This window comes from Bombyx mori, chromosome 5 (genome assembly GCF_030269925.1).
Source record: "Bombyx mori chromosome 5, ASM3026992v2".
Lineage (NCBI taxonomy): Eukaryota > Metazoa > Arthropoda > Insecta > Lepidoptera > Bombycidae > Bombyx > Bombyx mori.
In genome coordinates, this window is record NC_085111.1 from 14251662 (window position 1) to 14273742 (window position 22081).

Consider the following 22081-nt stretch of genomic DNA (forward strand, 5'->3'; position numbering starts at 1 on the left):
GCATTTACGTTGTAGATGTCTATGGGCTCCAGTAACCACTTAACACCAGGTGGGCTGTGAGTTCGTCCACCCATCTAAGCAATAAAAAAGAAATCTAGTACAAAAATTCTATTGAAGTTAGTTCTTTAAAAAACCATGAAAATCTCAACGGCATCGTAAAATAATGTGGGTAAAATTGCTTAGTTGATTTTCCCTCAGTATTAAATACCACGCAACTCGCTAGAATGAGACTTAAGACAGATGGTTGTTGACCTCGGTGAAAATGTTTTAAACCGAAGCCTCGCATTTCTTCTGATGACAGCTGGCCTTGATCTGAAGAGGAGTGAAGTGTTCTCCGATGTCCCTATTGAGGCCAACTTCGATACCAGAAAATGATAAAGTTGATCTTATGTTAAAATAATCTTGACGATTCCTATATCCGTCACCACTTCGTTAAGAATTATTAGTAGTTATTTCGATGTATCGTATTGAAATTGAATGTGTTCTAAAATAATAAGGTATATATGTGGGATGGTATGGCGAAATTTAGTGGATATTTAGTTTAAGAATAAAATCTTTTATTCTTTAAAAAAAATACTACATACATATTCGTAGCATCGTCATGTCAATTTTATATCTGTCATTTATGTTTTCTTCTTTTAAAATAAAACTAGTGTGCCAGTGTGAATTGACCAAAAAGTTCCGATCTTCCCACTTATATTCCTCAAAATTGTGTAGCACACTTTTGGTTTTTGTTTTCTCGTATTTTTCAGAGTTCAACGTTTTCTACTAGAACCAGACTTCTCACTTCGCACATGAAATTCAACAATCGTAGTGGAAACCGCATTGTAACCTGTAAAGCGCCCTATCGTAGGGGCTGGCTTTAACTCAGACCGCACTCAACTCAAGCAAACCTTGGTAAACATGTCGTCCTAATTACAGTTTCCATGTTGCCGCCGTAATGGAGTGATTCGATACTGTTTAGTTGCTGTAATTAATTATTGACGTATCACGCTTTCAGTCAAAGACATCTACGTTATTTGGTGATTGATGTACGCGTCTATTGGTGACCTAGTTTATATATTCACTGGTTGTTAAATGGTAGTGGAACCGCCTTTTTGAACTTAGTTTTGCTGGTTACGGTAGCGGTAGGCAGCGGCTTGGCTCTGCCCCTGGCATTGCTGAAGTCCATGGGCGACGGTAACCACTCATCATCAGGTGGGCCGTAAGCTCGTCTGCCTACAAGGGCAATAAAAAAAAAAAAAAAACTGTATTGGAGGATCGTAGAGTGCGATGTTAACTTTAACAATATTTTTAGTTCAGTATTTAGCTATCTTATGATACCAGAATGATCGAAGAGCCCAAAATGAAAACTTTTAATCGATCTTTCTAAGCCTGTTGAAGCTTGTTAATTTTTTTATTAGCTTATATATTGTTATGCGGGTACGAGTAATGCCATGTCTTTCTTGTAAAGAGGCGAAAGCGCATATCGAAACGCCTAGTACTATCGGATATATTTTAGAAAATTGTAAATATGTCGCGTTGTCTATAAAAACATTGCAAAGTAATAACATTACCCATCTTGAGACACGAGGTAAAAGTCTCTATAGTATTGTAAACAAGGTCATCCTATTTTTAAGTTACTGCAGGAATAGAGATGGTGGTGAAACCTCTCAGCGCAGCTTCATATCCGCTCTACTAATGTACTTTATTTGAGTCGTCTATTATCAAAGGTGGCAATCTGTGCATTTGGATAAAAAAATGTTATTGATATGGCGATACAGATTGATTTGAATATAATCGTCTCCTTCAAAGAATACGGTTCAAAACCTACATTAAATAAAGGTTAATACTTAACCTGTTATTTATCTAAAATGTCGTTCAGAAGAGTTTTGTGACTGCCAATAGAATACAAAGTCAATAATTCGTTTTTCTGATTTACCAATAATTGTCCAAAAGTCACATTGCCGGCTTTGATAATAGTCGACTCATTTACATATTTTACTAGAATCTACAACCTAAAAAAAGTGATACATACATATGTGTATATCTAAAATTACAAATCTTATTTGTAATTTTAGATTGTTTTAGAATGTTTTTGGATACCTATAAATTATATTTTAAGGATTTTTTAGTACCTATTAACTAAATGCCAGATATTTTACATTTATTTATTAATTTTATCTTAATGTTATAATTTTTATCATTAAACTTCACATCGCAGCTACCAGCATTGGCAAAAGTTTTATCAGCTATGCATGAAACATCCAACTTTAATGTTTTCATAAGTTACGTCAAAATTGTTTCAAAGAACTTGTTTTATAAGTCGAATATTTTTGGAATTATGAGTTCTCTTATATTATCTTGGAATATAAGTATTTAAGTGGATTCGTCAAGTTGTCGTGTCTGGGTTTTGTTGAATTAAACGCTTAAAGTGCAAAGATAAGAGTTATTCTTCTTATCTTCCTATAACTGTCTACTAAAGAGAGCTTCAGTAGACAGTTATCGGCTTACAAAATGGTAAATGGCTCAATAGTTGAAAAGCACCAAAATGTCTCGATTACATTGCAAGTGCTCCAAAACATTGCTGTAAATTTAAGCAATAATGAGCTAATTTTTAATTACGGACAAGACAATCTATATACACTAACAAACAACACTATTTTTTTTCACCAGCCTGACTCGTTTTCATTCTTAAGCTATTCGAGAATCCGAAGTCTTTTCTCCGTTATAATACTGAACATGAAATCTTGCATGTAAGTAATAAACTAGATATTTTCGTTCAATAACTAAATTTATATGGAATCAAGGAAATATGACGTACGTTGTACGAAATGACTTCTTTCTTATATACATATATAATGGTAACGGAGCAAATATTCGTAATGTTGGAATGTTAGGGCTACCCAAAATAGTTCGGAAAAATGGTTTTACTGGATTTTGTCTACTTTAAGCTGAATGTGTCATATTATGGTCACATAAGCTGGAAGCCACCAGACTGTCAGATTTTCGGCAGCGCAGTCTGACCTCCCCCGTCGGAGACCTTTTTTTTGTTTTAACGCTGGGGAATCCCAGTCGAGAGGGTAACAGACCGGGTTATGTCGGACTCCAGAAAAGAAGAGGGAGAAGAGGAAGACCAAAGTCCTCCTCTTCTTCCAATTCTTACCGGGAGACTACACCTTGAGAAAGGCGCGCGAGGCGCTAGAGAAAGAGCCAAGACAAGATGGAAAGATGAAGTGCATAAGAGAATAGAATATTACTGTCGATGATGTCAAAGACAGAGCGAAGTGGAGGAGAAAAAAGGAAAGCAGATCCAATCACCACATGAAATGCATAGCAAAGAAAAGAGAGAGAGTAGGCGATATCAACTAAGTTGAATTTGTAGACTATTACTGAGCCTTTTCAAATAAATTAATACTAGATTCTAATGTAGGTAGTTATATTCGCGTTTCTGTAGACTGTTCGGCCAATATCAAATTTAATTCCACTTTTCAAATAACCATACATTGAAAATAATTCATCGTTATAATATATAATAACTATAAAATTTACCGTTTAATGTAGTTTATGTAGCTTAGATTTCACCATTGTTGAACGATCAGCAAAAAAGCGTAGCAACATTTTCAGCTTTAGACCATCGAAACAATTATAATTCAGAAACTCTATTGAAACCGAAAAACTCGACGATTGCAAAATAACAAATTAACGTTTTGAATTTCATATATTATGTATGTATATAAAAAATAAATATGAACGTGAATTTATTAAATTATGGTAAAATATTTTAAAGGTACAGTACGAGTGGCAACCCTCTCATAAAATATACGGAGCGTAAAGTCAGAAGCGAGCAAATAGCGCGTAAATTATATATGAGTTTGCGACCTTGGATTACAACGGCGCGCACCGCGGTGGGTTGTGCGGCTGTGCCTTTATTTACTTCAAAAGCTTTTAACCAAAGAAAACGTTATATACGAGGCAATCTAACATCTAACGTGCTACATTTTTTAAATTCACCAAGTCTTCGTGGTGTGCATCTTTTTGTGTCGTTATTAATAAACGAAGTTTTTGTTAGACTAATGGTTTTTTATTAAATTATTATAATACTAGCGACCCGCCTTCGCTTCGCTTCACAAACTGTAATTTATTATTGATTTCTCCACTATTTAATGGATGTTATTATACATATAAACTTTCCTCTTCAATCACTCTATTTTTTAAAAAAACCGCATCAAAATCCGTTGCGTAGTTATAAAGATTTAAGCATACATAGGGACAGACAGATATAGGGACAGAGAAAGTGACTTTGTTTTATACTGTGTAGTGATGCGTAGATGTTTCTGCACAAAAATACTAAAGGTAGGTCAAACACGGCTTGGTGTGGTATCGAGTCGTGCTTCTGTCTGAGCTAGTTCTCTTATAAGCAATGATGTGTTCTAGTGTGAAGAGATCTATAATGTGTTTTTCTCGTTGGAAGCAGACCGACGAAATTTGTCAAGCTAATGTTATATGTATTACGTACATTGCAGTCTGAGTTCGTCTAGATTGGCAAATCTGGATAGGTGTTTGGTGCGAGGGTTGAGTCATAAATTATGATGAGCTTCCTCAGCGAAATGATGGTGGGAAATCAATAGTTCAAAGAGTTCGTGATAGAATAGATGATTTGATTTTTATTATTATTGCCTAAACGAGTAATCGAGCTACCAGAAACAGGCAGGGTTGTGGTACTTACCTATTAAGGTTCATATTATCCCCGACTACCAGTAAAAGCACCTCTATACTTAAATAGTCCCAAGGAATTCCACACTATTCGAAGTCTCTACACCTTGAATAAGTCTCACGTCTTTTCTTGGCAGCTATGAGTCATCAGTCAACCCATTATCTAACTTTCTAAAAGTTCGTCTTTTATACCATTGTCTTTTATAGTAAATGTTTAACATTCAAATCAGTTTTGGACAGAAAATCAGATTAAAAATTTACTTCCTTAATAATTTATTTATTTATTTATTCTTTATTTGTACACACTGTTAATATAATACAGTAATTGCGATAAGATATAAAAAATGGCGAGCTTAACTCAACAATTGAGTTATCTACCACCTAACCGTTCTCAAAGAAGGAAAGCTTTACATGAGTGGGTAGATGAGTACAATCTAATTAATTTAATTATTTATACTATAGACATTAACAATAAAAATAATAAAAATAAACACTAATACATAATATATCAAACTATATACATACACAATTACACACATAGATATATACATACACGTACATATATAATGAAATACATAAAATAAATACATATACACAATTTACTTCACTTACTTAAAAATGTTTAAAACATTAAATATAACTATGTAACTAGCTAATAGAAGTCACAAATCTCAATTCCATCGTAAGCAAACTCATAAATCATTCATGGAAAATCCAAGTATTAATTAACCAACTTTATTAAATAAAGCAAACGAATTTCAACAGCAAAATTAAATGAGAAATTGAACGGATACGCTACGAGAAACTAACGAGCTACGATCGCGCTACGAGCTCTACGGAGTCGCTACGAAGCGCCTGGGTCACTAACTCAGCACTGATCTCATTACTTATTTCGGTGGTTGGTAATAAGATACGATCTCATTACTGCTTATTTATTATTTAAAAAAAATATTTTGGTATTTATTGGTGGTAGAGCATATTGAGAGTCCCTCAAATGGCTTAGGTACTACAAGCAAGATTGCAAACCAATTGAACTGTAGACACGCATATCATGTCTACTGTCTACAATATCATGTTGGCAGTAATCAACTCAATTTCTCGTGGTTAAAAAAATACTTTAGGCTATAGGAAACCAAATAAGTGTTTTTCACAACAACACTTACAATTCAAATGCTTTCAAATAAGGTCTCATTCTCTTTAAGGCTATTATTTAATTAACTAGATTTGTTTTTAATATAACATTTTAGAGTACAATGAAGTCAGATTCTATTACTTAAGTTGTTTAGGTATTTTAAAGCTTGCTAAAAAAATTTAATGTCGAGTTTTATAATTACGTGAAAACATGCAAAGATCCGCTGAAAACAGCGACACTGTCCGATTTATAAAATATCAAACATCGAACTTTATTTTGACCTACTGGCATTAACCGACAACTAGAGTCCATAGACAACACAGCGTGAATGCTGCCTCCTCTAAATCATGAGATCGTGGTCTTAATTGTAACGACCCAACCTTAATAAAACATAGCGGTATCGTCTTCTTTCACGTCGTGCGCATATTATTTAACAAGTAAATATCTCTGTTCAGCCTTAGTGGCTCCTCCGTGTAAAATAAACATCGTTTACAAATTGTTGCCATAATTTGCACGAGACTTTTACGACACTCCCTCGAAATAGGGTTCATAGCAGACCTTGAAAATTATTCAAAACCATTCTTACTTTAACCTTAGAAATTTAGTAGTATGAAAAAAGCGGTGAAAAAAAAAACGAATTAATTTTATTGAAATATTATGCATAGTACGTTAGTGGAAAGATGATTGAATTTTTCGGTTTCATCGCTTGAATTAAATTTCTAAAGTAAATTGACTCCAGTGCTGCCTATTTTGGCTTCCTTGATAAAACAGAACAGAGAAGAGTGTTGTAGATGATAGTGTCGGGTATCAGATTACCCAATAACGTAAAATGATTTCAATGTTGATTTTTCGGTTAGATATACGAGTAATGTTTGTTAGTTAAATTGAGTATAGTTCTGGTGGTGGTAGACCAAATTTTGAGATTGGACTGTACGTATTCTACCCATTTCTGGCATGAAACATTGATGCATAAATACTTGGACAATAGGACAACCGTCATAAAAATATAATACAATGTAGAATTCGCCTTCATTTCGATGCGAATGTACATCGCAAAAGTCGATGGTTTGCGTTATTATTTATGACAATTGGCTATGAGTTAATTTTCCCACACAAAAAAATAACAGTTTAATTTTTTTGTGATATGGTTTACGCAACAGACTTCACGGTGCGCGGACAAAGGAAACCCAAATACTTGGGCACTGTGAAGATAGAATTAACGATGTAATCATTAAATTAGAACTGTTTAGATACATTTAGGTTGTGTTGAACATCTAATACATATTAGTGAATCGATACTCTGTAACTGCAACGGAAGTTTGCCAAATTGAGGGTAGTCACTAAAAGTATGTTTGGTTGTATTTATATTCGTTCGTTCGTGTATCACCCGAAAACAATTAATTTTAATCACATTTCTTTGGGCTTGAAAAATTATGTTTCGAATTAAAATTTCATTTTGTGTTACATTTTATTTAATTACGATAGCGAAGGCCAAATACATAAAGCAATATTATTTCACAAAGGTAACCTATGTATTTACTGAACTAGATTAATGAAAGAGCTCATGGTCTAACTGGTATGGAGCTTGAAATATCAATTCAAGTAGGGTTTTTTTGTTGTTGTTTAGATGGGTGGACGAGCTCACAGCCCACCTGGTGTTAAGTGGTTACTGGAGCCTTTAGACATCTACAACGTAAATGCCGCCACCCACCTTGAGACATGAGTTCTAAGGTCTCAGTATAGTTACAACGGCTGCCCCGCCCTTCAAACCGAAACGCATTATTGCTTCACGGCAGAAATAGGCGGGGTGGTGGTACCTACCCGTGCGGACTCACAAGAGGTCCTACCACCAATGGCGCATTTACGTCATAGATGTCTATGGGCTCCAAAAACAATTAAATTATAAAGCAGCCGTTCCACAATCTAAATGGCAACACAAAACTTCTTCCCTTCAGAAAGGCACAGGACTGTGAGCCTTTGCGTGCTGTTATACACATGTCCTAAAGTAAGTACGTAATTTTATATAAAAAACTTACGTGATAGAGATAAAGGTTAGTGTCGCAGCCTTTATTCTTGTCCGTGGGTAGTCCATGTTCGTCGGGGTCACCTGGAATAGACAGAAAACAATGTTAACTAAATAACATTACAGGTAGCACGAACGGGAGCGCCGGCGTAATTAAATTGCTCATCAAATTACCGCCAATCCAATTATATTATGTATGTTGATGCTTCACCGCGCTGCGATTTCGCTTCCGGGGCAATGTAAAAACTATTATGTATTACAAGAACAGCTTCTGTTTTTGTTGAAACGTTCGTTTCAGTTTTATAAAAAAACTATAGTAGTTTATTTCTTGATTACGCAAGACTTTGAATTACAATATTTTGGTATTAAGTTGAGATTGAAGCTATTCATTATGAGAGTTCCACTTTTAAAGTAGGGGTTGATTAGGATTTAGAATTTTAAAGAAAGTCTTTATCGTTTCCGTTTTGATGTGATTTCAAACAAAACCATGAAGCTGATACCGGAAATTATAGAGAACGGCTTCTACATTTCACTAGGGTAATACTAAAATAACGCGTTCATATTGTAAGGTTGAGTATGGTTTAATTTAGTAGGCTGCACGACATTGATAAGTGTTTGGATTAGGACCCAGTTTTAGCATACTTAGCATATAGAAGGAGCACAGGAATAAAAGTAAAAATTTCAAGGCTTAAAACATCGAAGACAGCAGATAACAATACAGATTAATTACTGTATGATTCCTGAATCCCGATGGGAAGCCGCTGCGAAGGCGGCAGCGGTAACCGTTAATGACGAACAGAAATGAATTTTCGATGTTTAATTCATGGAACACTCAGAATACAAGACCACGATGTAGGAAACAGTTGGAAATGAAGCCCAGGAGAATCGCGAATAGAGTAAAATTAGGTAAACTCATATTACGTATAATGCATAGTTCGAACTACGATCGCCGTATGAAAGAAATATTAAAAATTCGAAAAAGAATCAAGCTAAAAATGTAGATTGTCATTTTGGTATATAGAGCATCCGTGAATTCAAGTGCGGCTGAGAATCAAAGATAGAAGGACATGAACCGAAGATATGCTAATGGAACGAACCATCGCTATCCAGGAGCTCCCGAGAGGCAGAGAGAAGGAGATCTTTTTGGCATGTGCGTTGCTGTAGTTACTGGCGTTTCGACAAAAGTAAATAATCTACTAAAAAAGTAGGTGGTGGCTTGAATCTGCCTATAGCATCGTTGATGTATACAAGTAACGGTAACCACTCCTTGTCCACAGCTTCCCGCGCGCTTTGACATGTCCTTCTTCAAATGAGGCTTGTGGAGAGTACTTAATGGTAGGCAGCGACTTGGCTCTGCCCTTGGCATTTTAAGTCCATGGGGGACGGTAACTACTCACCATCTGGTGAGCTCGTTAGCCTACAAGGGTCATAAAATTAAACTAGATTTTTAAAGTACCTAACAACTCTTTTCATTCTGCAGTAAACTAATCGTGAAAATTAAATGGCAACTGTTGAGTAAAATCCCAGTGACTCAAGTAATTTATAAATAAATGTAATGTTAATATTCTTTATCAAAGTAACGCACATTGCCGGTGATAAAAATAATTACATTTACATAAGCTTGCCTCGCTCGCGCGCTTCTGTTGTCTACGGGGACGCGTGCTATTTAGCTGTAAAAAATATTGTTGTCGTATATAAACTGCGACATTATTAATTAGCTTGAGTACACGAGGCAACAGTTGAAATGTAAAATAATAAAAACATGAGCCAAATTGTTTGTTTTTTTCAAAAAATAAGACAACTTTGAAAAATAGGTATATTATCGTTGAAAATTTGTGAGAATTCGTCGAATCAACTTATTTTTAACTAGCGGCCTGCTCTGACTCCGCTCGGGTCGGCACGTGATGTAAAGAATATTTTAGGTCATTTTTTTACCCCTTGGGTTACTCTCCTCCTCCTCCTTGCGTCGGTTTCCTCATTACTGAGGGTCGTGGTCATGGCCTTGAAACAGATTGTTTTTTATAGTGCACCGCCATCTGTTCCTATCTGCAGCTGAGTGCAGAGCATCGTGCACTGTGGTATCCAGGGCTGCACGAATCTGGTCCGTCCAACGGGTCGGGTTCCTGCCTCTTAGTCGCTTGCCCTCGACCTTTCCAGTGACCATCAATTTCTCTAAGTTGTCACTGTCTTTCCTTGCGATGTGGCCAAAGTATTCAAGAATCCTTCGCATGCAAATGGTGGAGAGTCTAGTCCGGATCTTCAACTGAGCTAGGATGGATAGATTGGTGCGGCGTGCGGTCCAGGGAATACCCAACATCCTCCTCCAGCACCACATTTCGAAGGCATCAATCCGATTGCGGTCAGCTTTCTTTATAGTCCATGTCTCTGCTCCGTATATGAATATTGAAAACACTAGTGTGCGGACTAGGTTGCTCTTGGTGTTCATAGAGATATTTTTGTCCTTCCATATTTTGTCCAGCTGAGACATGGCACCTTTTGCCATCCCAATCCGTCTACGAATTTCCGGTTCACAAGAGCCATTGTTGCTGATGTTGCTTGGGTTACATTATTGGAGTTTTAGTAAGGAACCCTAATTTTTTCAAAAAAAATTATACCACTCGGGAATAGTGTCGCTTCCATACAGTGAAAGAATTTTTCAAATCGGTTCAGTAGTTTCGGAGCCTATTCAATACAAACAAACAAACAAACAAACAAATAATTCCTCTTTATAATATTAGTATAGATGTCCAAAACATTAAGAAAACCTTAATAAATACAGAATACAAAAGCCTTTATATCTTGCTTCACAGACGATATATTAATTTACAGGTCGTAATTCTCATAAGCAGATGGGTTCCAGTTAATATATGTTTTTGGATGTAGACAAACGATGTGTTTGCACGCCCGCCCGGGCTTTTGTGTTATATACCTTATTTATATACACATACGGAGTCGAAACAGAAACAAGTTTCTGATTCCATGCTGTTCGAGAATTGTTTAACGAGTTTGTTGAATTTTGTTTGTTTTTGTAACGTATGCTCAATTTAGACAAATTGTTTAATTACAATGCCGTAAGGTTGTTGAGTAGGTATATTCTAGCAAGTTTCTTCAACTAGCAAGTTTCTTGCGCCTTTTTTGTTATTGCTAGAACTGTATCTATTTTTCATAACACCGGTAGTAGGGCACGTTGTGAGCCTGTACGGATAAGTAGGTACCATCGCCCTGTCTATTTTTGCCATGAAGCAGCAATGCGTTTCTGTTTGAACCACCCATGTAGCTGTTGTACCATAAATTAAGACTTAGATCTTCACTGGTGGTAGGACCTCTTGTAAGTCCGCACGGGTAGGTACCACCACCCCGCCTATTTCTGCCGTGAAGCAGTAATGCGTTTCGGTTTGAAGGGTGGGGCAGCCGTTGTAACTATACTGAGACCTTAGAACTTATATCTCAAGGTGAGTGGCGCATTTACATTGTAGATGTCTATGGGCTCCAGTAACTACTTAACACCAGAAGGGCTGTGAGCTCGTCCACCCATCTAAGCAATAAAAAAAAAATCATGTTTCAAGATGCGCGGAGGCATTCATATGGTTGATGTCTATGGGCTCCGGTGACCACTTAATATAAGATGGGCCGCTCATCCACTCATCTTAAAAAAAACATTCAGTTTGATTGATAGAAATTGATCCTTGTTAGCGATAATATGATGTAATTAAATGATATGTTTTTTCCTCATTATCACTGAATAATTTTAACAATAGATTTCAGCTTAAAAAAAAGTGATTAATGCAGTTTTAGTTTTACATCAAAAAAGGGCTAGAAACTCCTTTGAAGATTTATTTTTATACCTTTAATGGTTCTTTTTTTAATGAGAGTAGACATAAAACCTATCGTATGGCCAGTTATAAAAAAAAAAGAAGAAAAAAAAGAAGACTATGTTGAGATATAGGACTAGCTGCGTGTCGCCGCACTAGTAATGTTGACTTGTTACCATGGATACATTCTCTACTTAATAAGATTGTGTCGTGTGAATAAAAATATAATTTGTGATATTAAAAAGAGTCTGCTTATTCTTCCACATAAAATCTTAACATGGTAGCAGACCGCGTGTGCAGTAAGTAAATAAAAATATATTGGGTTGCGATCCACTAGAAATAATATCGGCGAAAATTATAAAAAAAAAAGAAAGATGACAACTGCGGGGTCTCTTCTGCCGATTTTGACTGAAAATTCAAATTTTAGTCATTGGAAATTTAGATTGAAATTACTGCTGGAAGAAAAGCAATTAAGCAATGTATTCTTAAAAGAGAAACCGACGGATAAAGATGACTCACGAGCAAAATCAATTTTGGTACAATGTCTGAGCGACAAATATATTGACATTGTAAAAAATGCGAATACGACCAAAGAAATGTTAACGTCATTGGAGGCCATATTTGAACGAAAAACAGTCTGTAACAAATTTTATTTAAAACGGAAGCTCATAACAATGCGCTATGATAATGAAAGCAACTTACAGCAATATTTCTTAAAATTTGAAGGAATTCTTAGCGAATTAGCGGCAATCAACGTAAACGTCGAAGTAGAAGACCAAATTTGCTATCTGCTGTCTTCTTTACCAAAGATATACGATCAATTAATTACATCAATTGAGACTATGGCTTCCGAGAAACAGCTGAACCTAGAATTTGTTAAAGCAAGACTACTTGATATGGAGACAAAGTTAAAAATGGACAGAAATAGTGAATTTTATGAGAATAATGCCTTCATCACGTGCCACTCCTGCGGAAAACGTGGACACAAATCATTCGAATGCCGAAGATCAGGACGAGGACAAGGGCTGAGTAGAGGACAGTCATTGACACGAGGACGGAGCTATCCAAGATCGCGTGGACGCTCATTTAGAGGAAATTCAAGTTCACGACATACAATGTATCAACATACTTCAGCAACAGGCAGAGACGACAAAGAAATAGGTTTCATTGCTAGCGATATTATTGCTGATGTGGGTGAATGTGGTAACATAGAACTAATTATAGACTCAGGATGTACGGAGCATTTAATAAATGAAAAATATGAAAATTATATGACGGATATTACGTATTTAGATAAACATGTCAAAATATTCGTAGCTAACGGCCAATGTATTACAACTAGTAAAAGAGGTAAACTAAAAGTAAAATATCAAAATACTACGATTAATATTGATGCTTTAATTGTGAAAGATGTTGCATACAATTTATTATCAGTGAAAAAGATTGTCGAGGCAGGTTTTAACATAAAATTTAATAAATACAATGTTAAAATATATGATAAAAATACATTTTTATGCGGCACCGTACAAGGAAAGTTGTATAAGCTACAAGCCGAATTATGTAAGTCCGAAGTTTGTAATGTTACTGATGCAACAGATCTATGGCACAAACGTTTAGGTCACTTAAATAGGAAAAGCCTTAATATACTAAACTTACCTGTATCTGATAGAATTTGCAGTCCTTGTATGGAGGGCAAAGCCACCCGAAGCCCATTCACGCCTATCCCAAAGCCTAGAACAAAAATGACAGCCGAGATGCTTCACACAGACATAGCAGGACCGATCAGACATCAAGGACCTAATGGTGAAAAATATTTTATGACAATTATTGACGATTTCTCTCATTTTTGCGTAGTGTATCCCCTGAAGAGCAAATCTGAAGCAACAGAACGACTGATGAACTATGTATTAAGAATTGAAAACGAAACGGGGAATAAAGTAAAAAGAATTAGATGCGATAATGGTGGAGAGTACACTGCTAATAGTTTGAAACTTTTTTGCATAAATAGAGGTATTAGTTTAGAATACACATTACCGTACACGCCACAACTTAATGGCATATCAGAACGGATGAACCGCACATTATGCGACAAAACAAGGACTCTATTAGCGGAAACCAATTTGCCCAAACATCTGTGGTGCGAAGCGATACAATGTACAGTTTACCAATTAAACAGATCGCCATCATGGGCCATAAACTTCAAGACACCCAGCGAAATCTTTTTTGGTAAAAATGACCTATCGAGATTGAGAGTATTTGGTTCCAAAGCTTGGGCTACTATAGTACCCAAACCGGACAAGTTTGCCAAAAGAGCAAAAGAAACAAGAATGGTAGGTTATGGAACTGTTGGTTACAGATTATGGGATCCAGAAGAAGATAAAATAGTTATTTCCAGAGATGTAAGATTTGATGAAAGCGATATTAAATTCAAAAATAACGAAGAAGTGAAACAAGTTAGATATATTCAAGACAAAGAAGAAGAAATCAATAAAGAAAAGGAAGATATTGTAGAAAACGAAGATGAATTTAAAGATGCAGAAATGAACACTGATCAAACTGAAGAAGCATCAATCAGACCCAAAAGAACGATAAATCCTCCTGCTTATCTTAAAGATTACGAGACGAATATAGAAAACATAAATGAAACTAATATTGTTATATGTCTGAGTGCACATGCACCAGAAACTTTCGAAGAAGCTATAAAAGAACCAGAATGGAAAAACGCAATCAATAAAGAGCTAGATGCACTCCAAAGACTAGAAACGTGGGAAGAACAAGAAATAACCGATGGAAGAAAGCTCATAGATACAAAATGGATATTTAAACAAAAAGAAGATGGAACAAAAAAAAGGCAAGACTGGTAGCTAGAGGCTTCCAACAAAAGAAAAAAGATATTTTTGACAGCGTTTATGCACCCGTTGCTAGACATTCAACCATAAGAATGATCTTATCAAAAGCTGTACAAGATGATTTAAAGATTATTCAGCTAGACATTCCCACTGCATTCCTAAATGGAAAATTAAAGTCTGATGTATTTATCAAAATACCCCAAGGATTAGAAATAAAAAATAATAATAATAAAGCATTAAAACTAAAGAGAGCATTGTATGGATTGATTGAATCACCAAAATGTTGGAATGAAACAATTGACGAATTTGAAATTTGAAATTCCAAAGATCAGAATATGATTACTGTTTGTATTACAAAGAAGATTGCTGGATGCTCATTTACGTGGACGATATCCTAATCATTGGAAACGGGGAAGATATTATTAAAGCACTTAAGGAGGAGTTTAACGCAAAATATATGGGCGAAATGAAGAACTTTCTCGGAATGGAAGTTAAAAGAAATAAAGATACATTAGAACTGAAACAAACTAAAATGATTGAAAAGATATTGACTAAATTCAAAATGGATGAATGTAACGGAATTAAAACTCCCATGGAAAGAAATTACAATATAGAAATAAAGGACAGTACAGAAGTTTTGGACGTACCGTATCGAGAACTAATAGGAAGTTTAATTTATCTTACTGTAACAACAAGACCGGATTTAACATTTGCAGTGTCATATCTGAGCAGATTTTTAGATAAACCGAACGAAGATTTATGGAAAGCTGGAAAAAGAGTAGTACGTTATTTGAAAGAAACAAAAGAAAAGGGATTATTATTTAAAAAGACAAATGACAATAATTTATACGGATTTTCTGATGCCGATTGGGCTGGAGATAGAAGCGACAGAAAAAGTGTTAGCGGTGGTATTATCCTACAAGGGCAAAACCCCATTGCTTGGTTTTCAAAGAAGCAACAATGCGTAACTTTATCGTCTGCTGAAAGCGAGTATGTAGCCGCCGCATCATTAGCACAGGAAATTGTTAATTTAAAAGGCATATGTAAGCACCTAGGTTGTGATGTAAATGCCGTGCTATTTGTTGACAACAAAAGTGCGATATCAATGGCCAAGAATTACGAAAACTCTAAGCGTACAAAACACATTGACATACGGTTTCATTATATAAAAGACTTGGTTGTCAATAAGGTGATCAGCATAGAACATATTTGTACCAATGAAAATTTAGCGGATGTTATGACTAAAAGTTTGAGCACAGACAAGTTTTATAAATGCATTAATAAGTTTTTGTGCTAATTCTTAATTAGTTAGTTTACTGTTTGTTTAGTTAAGTTAGATATAGTTGTGTATTAAATAATAACTGTAAACCATGTTATCATTTAGGAGGAGTGTTGAGATATAGGACTAGCTGCGTGTCGCCGCACTAGTAATGTTGACTTGTTACCATGGATACATTCTCTACTTAATAAGATTGTGTCGTGTGAATAAAAATATAATTTGTGATATTAAAAAGAGTCTGCTTATTCTTCCATATAAAATCTTAACAGACTATCGCCGACCGCACTGCACGCATTGTACATGCGCACCCCGCTTGTTTTTTCACCCAAATATTTTTTTTGACTTTTATTACTTTTCTATTATATTACGAACTCTTACGGACGATCATACTCGTCGTTGCGCGAGTGGTACACTAGTTTTGTGAACAAACAATTTAGAAGAGTGCCGTCAAGTCGTCAGGCCGCCGCCGCCATTACGCGTCGTCCAGCAGTCCCGTTCGTTGGATTCTGCAGCCTGTAAGAAGCCAGCGATGGGATTGGCAGGTACGTCTACTTCTTATAACCTAGCCTTGGCCTGCCCCTCTTTTTGTTCATCTTTTAGCGATACTCGCCCCAAACCAGCAACTTCGCCAACTTCCAATATATAGAACCAGCGCACCGCCGTGGTGAAAATTTGTAAAGAGTTTTTCCCACTGTTTAAGATTTGAAATGGGTCATATACGCTTGAAGAATTAATCCATTAAATATAACAAAAACTTCTAATTTAACACTTAATAATATTTCTACCAGATATCAAATATATATTATAATAAATATGTCCTACTATTTCACAGACAAGAAAATATAATCACTAGAAGGTTATTGGGTTTTTAAAAATGAGACTGTAATAGTGGTACTACAAATGTTAAGTACGACTGTAGAGCATTCGGAAGGAACTATGAATAAGAGATTTAAATATTTAAGTAATATTAATAATTCCTAAATTCCCAAAAAAGTGAGGCATATATTATGATTAGCGATTAAAATGTAACCGAAGTAAAATATCCTCATTTTTGTTGTTTTATTCTTATAAAACAATAATTTTCAAAAGTCTTTCTTTCACCCTGTCAATTATGCAACGTTAAATTTGACACTTGGATTCCTTTTCCCAAATCCGTTGCCGAGGATGAAAATAAATTATCGAAATGTCAGATCTATAATTCTGTTTCTGATTGCGGTCACACTCAAAATGTAAATTTCTTTTCGAGGGTTTTTACTGGAATATCTGTGGGCGTTCGCACTGAAGCTTCAATTATTTTTCCAGTAATTCACAAAATAAGTCAATTCATATCTGGTTGAAGTAAATATTGTATCAAATATAGAAGAAACACATGAAACCCATTAATGTCATCATCGTCATATCACATTATGTTTTTAGTGTGACTTCAAGTTTAAAAGGTAGTGAAATTGTAAATTGTATTAAAAAACATTCATTAAAATAAATTTGCTCCAGTTTTTACGACCCGGATCATAATATTTTCGTATTTAAGACATCTTAATGATTCGATAATTAAAACGGGCACTAAATCAAATTGTAACTCGTTTTTTTGGCAACAGAAGACGTGCTTAAAAAAATATAAGCTTATGAAACCGAGTTTCCCACATTACTAGAATGATGAACTTTGGTAGGATTCGTTGACACGTTTGTCAGGTAATCCGGCTGCGGTTTTGTGGTTTCATGTGTAGTTGGATCCGTCCGTTCGTAGCCACTGTTTGCGTTGATCAAGTTTGTAATCTTACTTTGATATATTGTTGGTTATGAAGTTGATATAGATGCTGTGGTTAAGTTAATCATTGGCAGTCTGGCTTCTGTGTTGGTTGGCTGGTTTCTACGTTAATTTTGGTCAAGTTTTTTGTAAAATAGTTGTTGTGTGGTAAATTTGGAAATCTGGACACTTGTGTAAATTCTGTTAGTCTTTAAATTTGATTACGCATTTAAAATAATATTTAGAACATCGTTGTTGTCGTTGATTAAAGGATGCGATATCTTGATATGAGACTGTAGTTTAATTTGTGTTATAATCATGTCATTTAAACTAGTATTAAATACTTCGCGAAAAACATAAACAAGATGGTATTCACCTACCCGTGCGACCGACAGTGCATCCTTCTTTTGATACAAAGATAAAAAATACGGACATTATTTTTTCATCATATAAATTGTTATGTATTTTCTATACAAAAATCGTACCTATTATCGTAAATACGTATATATGTTTGCACCGAGGGTTTTGATGATTGAGCCATAGATGCTCCAAAATCAAATGCTTAAAAACCGATTATTTCCTTCTATTCGAAGAGACAATCGAATGAGAATACGTCAGTAACGGTACAAACAGGAACAATCAATTCACAATAGGAATTTCCAATCGAAAATCTCTTGAGCGATCTTGTCATACGAACATTTCACTGGGGGACTCTGCTTTGATGAAATCGATGCGTACATTTGTACGCGCGCCGAGTACGCTCTTATATAACAAAGAGTAGGTCTGCAGTCCGCCCGTGCTTAATCTGATCACGTACCAATTCAGAGGAATGTACGTGACTCGTGATTATTGATACTTTTTCAATAAAAATGCTCTATTGCTAACGCTACTACATAAATATACAAAAGTGACACGAAAATTCTTTAATCCTTTTGTTTTCTTATTGATTTTAAATGTGCTACGAACGAATGGAATGGTTTTTTTATTGCTTAGATGGGTGGATAAGGTTACGGTCCACCAGATGTAAATGTTACCCATTACCCACAATTACCCACCTTGAGACACGAGTTATAAATCTCTGCTTTGTACATAGTATGGCTCCTTCATCCTTCAATCTGAAACTCATTACTGCTTCACCCCATATGTAGACAAGGTGGTGGATTACCCGTGCAAGTTTACAAAATGCCCTACCATCAGTAAAAATCGTATAAAAGTATGCAATTATAGCAGTGCTCCAATTAATGTTTTGTTTTTCCATGGATTCCCATAACCATATTGACATAGGCGAACCGTGAGCCAGTTAGCTTGTGTCTGTATAAAAAACGCTTAAAAAATCAACAAAGCTCTTGAAGGAGCTTTTAAAAACTTTTAGCGAACTAAAACAAAAAACCCTAAACAGACCAAGGAGAGGCTAAGTAAAACAAGTAAGTCCATTAACTAGTCCCAAGAGCTTTTTAAATTAATCAAGGAGGGTCGGGTGTTTGAGACAAAGTGGCAATGCCGTCCGCATTAAGAAACCCCGATTGATTGATGTGAACGCCGGAGATTTCATTAGTATGTAGCCCTATTACGTCTTTGATCACGTAAACACTATAAGCTTCTTTGTTCGTATTTCTGATTGAATTAGACGCCTTTTTAGATAAGTTAGATGTATTTCAGCAAATTAACTTCCTCGACCATATGTAATTATACTGAGACCTTAGAACTCATGTCTCAAGGTGAGTGGCGGCATTTACGTTGTAAATGTCTATGGTCTTCAGTAACCACTTAATATCAGGTGTGCTGTGAGCTCGAGCACCCATCCATGCAATAAAACAAAATTGCGGACAGCAATGGTGCAATAGGAATTTCTCAGATTGTTCGTATTTTGAAAGCTTATTTTTTTGTTAAATCACTTTTCTGAACAACACGTATTTATAACTATTAATAATTCTTTTTTTTTAAAGCAAATGGATTCTGCTCCAATTAAATTTTGAATACCGCTTTAATCGCTTCGAGTGTCGTAATACTCAATTAACTGAACCGAGAGGAATAATAGAACTGGCTTACTGTGATTGTTCGGCAAAATGGGGGATATTGTTGAAATTACTTTACAATTTCTATCGGAATTATTAAAATAAACTAAATCTTATTTGGTCTTGAAAATCGATTTAGACCAGCTTAATTACGGCATATTGTGAGCTTCATAACAGTTAAAAGGTCCAAGAAAGAAATATTATATTTGTATATTTGACGCACATAAATATATATTTGAAATTTATACAGTTACGTTCGTTTATAAAACATTGACCATTATGTAAAAAACGTTTGGAAGATATTTTTTTCGTCTAAGTTAAGTTTGTCCTTCCAGCAAGTAGGAAAAATCTGAAATCTTCGGTCCTTAAAATTACTTTTACCATTAATTGATTTATTTTTCTTGATACATACATTATTTTGTAAATATTTATTTCTGTTCAACTGGACAGCTAAAGGGAATCTCAGTCCCTACGGTAAATCTAAAATTAATATTTAATTATTAAAAGGATGTGTTTTCTTTGTAGTGCATTGCTTGCGCCTGGAATCTTCTGATCGTAAGTTTTGCTCGCAACTGTAGGTTTTTTTTTAAATACACTACGTTACAACTGAAGGTCTAGGATAAATCGTGACGATCGAGACTCATATTCAAGTTTGGATAATTTTTTAGAATTAATGAGTGACGAAAAAAGCAAAGCGTAAAGCTTAACAAGTCTAACCAAGATCAAATAGTGCGTAAGAGTTATTGTGGAAATACATTGTATTTTATAAAGATACAAAAAAGTATCTTACATTTATAATTTTTCATTTTTATTCACGACTGATTTTATGACACGAATGTGCCCGAAGCGAAAACCAACAATCTTCCGGATCACAAAGTTTGTACGCATCGACGGCTCAAGCAATCTCTGAAATGTCGTCGCGACGGGACATCTTAGCTTTGCGAGAAACATTTTTAAACGATGTTTCCTCCACCAAATTTGACATTTATATCATTACTCTGGGAACGAGGCGATGTGGTATGAATTTCATTCGATTGATATCGTCGGAATACAGTCGGGCAAATAATTTTTTGATATAGAATTTCGTTGAAATACTTCAAAACTCCAACACAACTGGCTTTTCGAAAAATCCAAGAAAATTGTATATTACTATTATTGATTCATCAAAGCAAAAAGCCAAGTAGAAATTTATTATCATAAGTATGATTTATCACAAACATTTGTTATTTTTTATTTATTGGTAATGTAATTTTATTTATTGGATATATAGTACTTAGAATAGATCTACTTCGTCAGTTGGTTAGTGTCGAAAAAGGCGACTAAGATATTCGCTTTATAACGTTTTCTGAGTATTGTACCAGCAAATTTTACTAAATCAGACACTAAACGGAATAACACTTTGCTCTATATAGAACATTGAATGTAAAAAAAAATATGATAGCTTTTTTTTTGTTTAGTTTGTTTGTTAGGGGCAAAAATGGGTGAGTAGATTTGAAAGCTGTTTCGAACAAAATAGTTTTCAACCTGGATGCTCCCTGGTAGATGACTTGAACCAGCGACGTCAGGTGTATCTGCTAAAAGAAATGCGATAGTGTGTTCGCTGATTCGTGATTTTACGTACCAATAAACACAAACCGACTTGCAGCTTATGGACAAAAAGACTGAGACAAGACCCAACTCTTTATCCCGGAAAAATACAAAGTGTTGCATTCTTTCCGAATAAAAAATTAACACGTTTATTCGAATAATATATTATGATATTCCTTGAAAACACTGTAGTTTTTTTGTAAGCTTTTAGCGTTTTATAATTGAATAGATAATGCCTACGGCTAATGATACGGCCTGTTTTATAGCAAATGTTGAGTTGAGGTCTCACAGTGTCGAGACCTCCTGGGGATTTTGACAAGTAAATTTTATTGGTAGCAACAAATTACCTACAGAAGTTTCAGTGAATTAAATAATAAGTTTGGTTGGATTTAGATGCTTGTCCGCCATGGTATATTAGTTCTAACTACTTACATAACTAACAGATTTATATGGTACCGTATTATCTGTCTGGATGTTAAATTCAAACCTTAATTACTACCTACAGGAACATGAGAATCATAAAGGTTTTATTCTTTATTATTTATATTTTACCAGTATAATACATTATAAGAAAAACCTTTTGCGAAGAAAATAATGACATGGGAATTATAATAATATTTTATAACGGCATAAAGAAGAGTGGTTGAGTAGTGAATTAATGGAAGTGGGGTCATAAAACGTTATGCGCAACTCTGTTATTTATATTTTTTGTTATTTGCTTAAAAAACATCCTATTCATATCGAATCAGGGGTAATAGGTAAGGTAGAAATTATTGGCGTTACCGCTTGTAAACAAATGTATGAGATAGTCATAAGTTAACACAAAGTGTTATTACTTATAATGGTGTATGAGCAAAGGAATTGTCGAATGTAATGGCAAGATTATCAAGAATATGAAAAACAGATTATCAAAACTGTACGTAGTGAAAAAGATTATGTCAATGT

General features: G+C 35.0%; 1 protein-coding gene across 5 annotated transcripts in view; it reads right to left on the reverse strand.

Annotated features, from left to right (window-relative positions):
• The window catches only part of LOC101738757 (solute carrier family 12 member 6), a 419122-nt gene that overhangs the window by 33818 nt on the left and 363223 nt on the right, over positions 1-22081 (reverse strand). For all 5 annotated transcript variants that reach the window (XM_062668776.1, XM_012693706.4, XM_062668778.1 and 2 more), the window contains exon 3: positions 7864-7934. In XM_062668776.1, coding sequence (XP_062524760.1) covers positions 7864-7934 — 71 coding nt within the window. The remainder of the gene's footprint in view (positions 1-7863; positions 7935-22081) is intronic.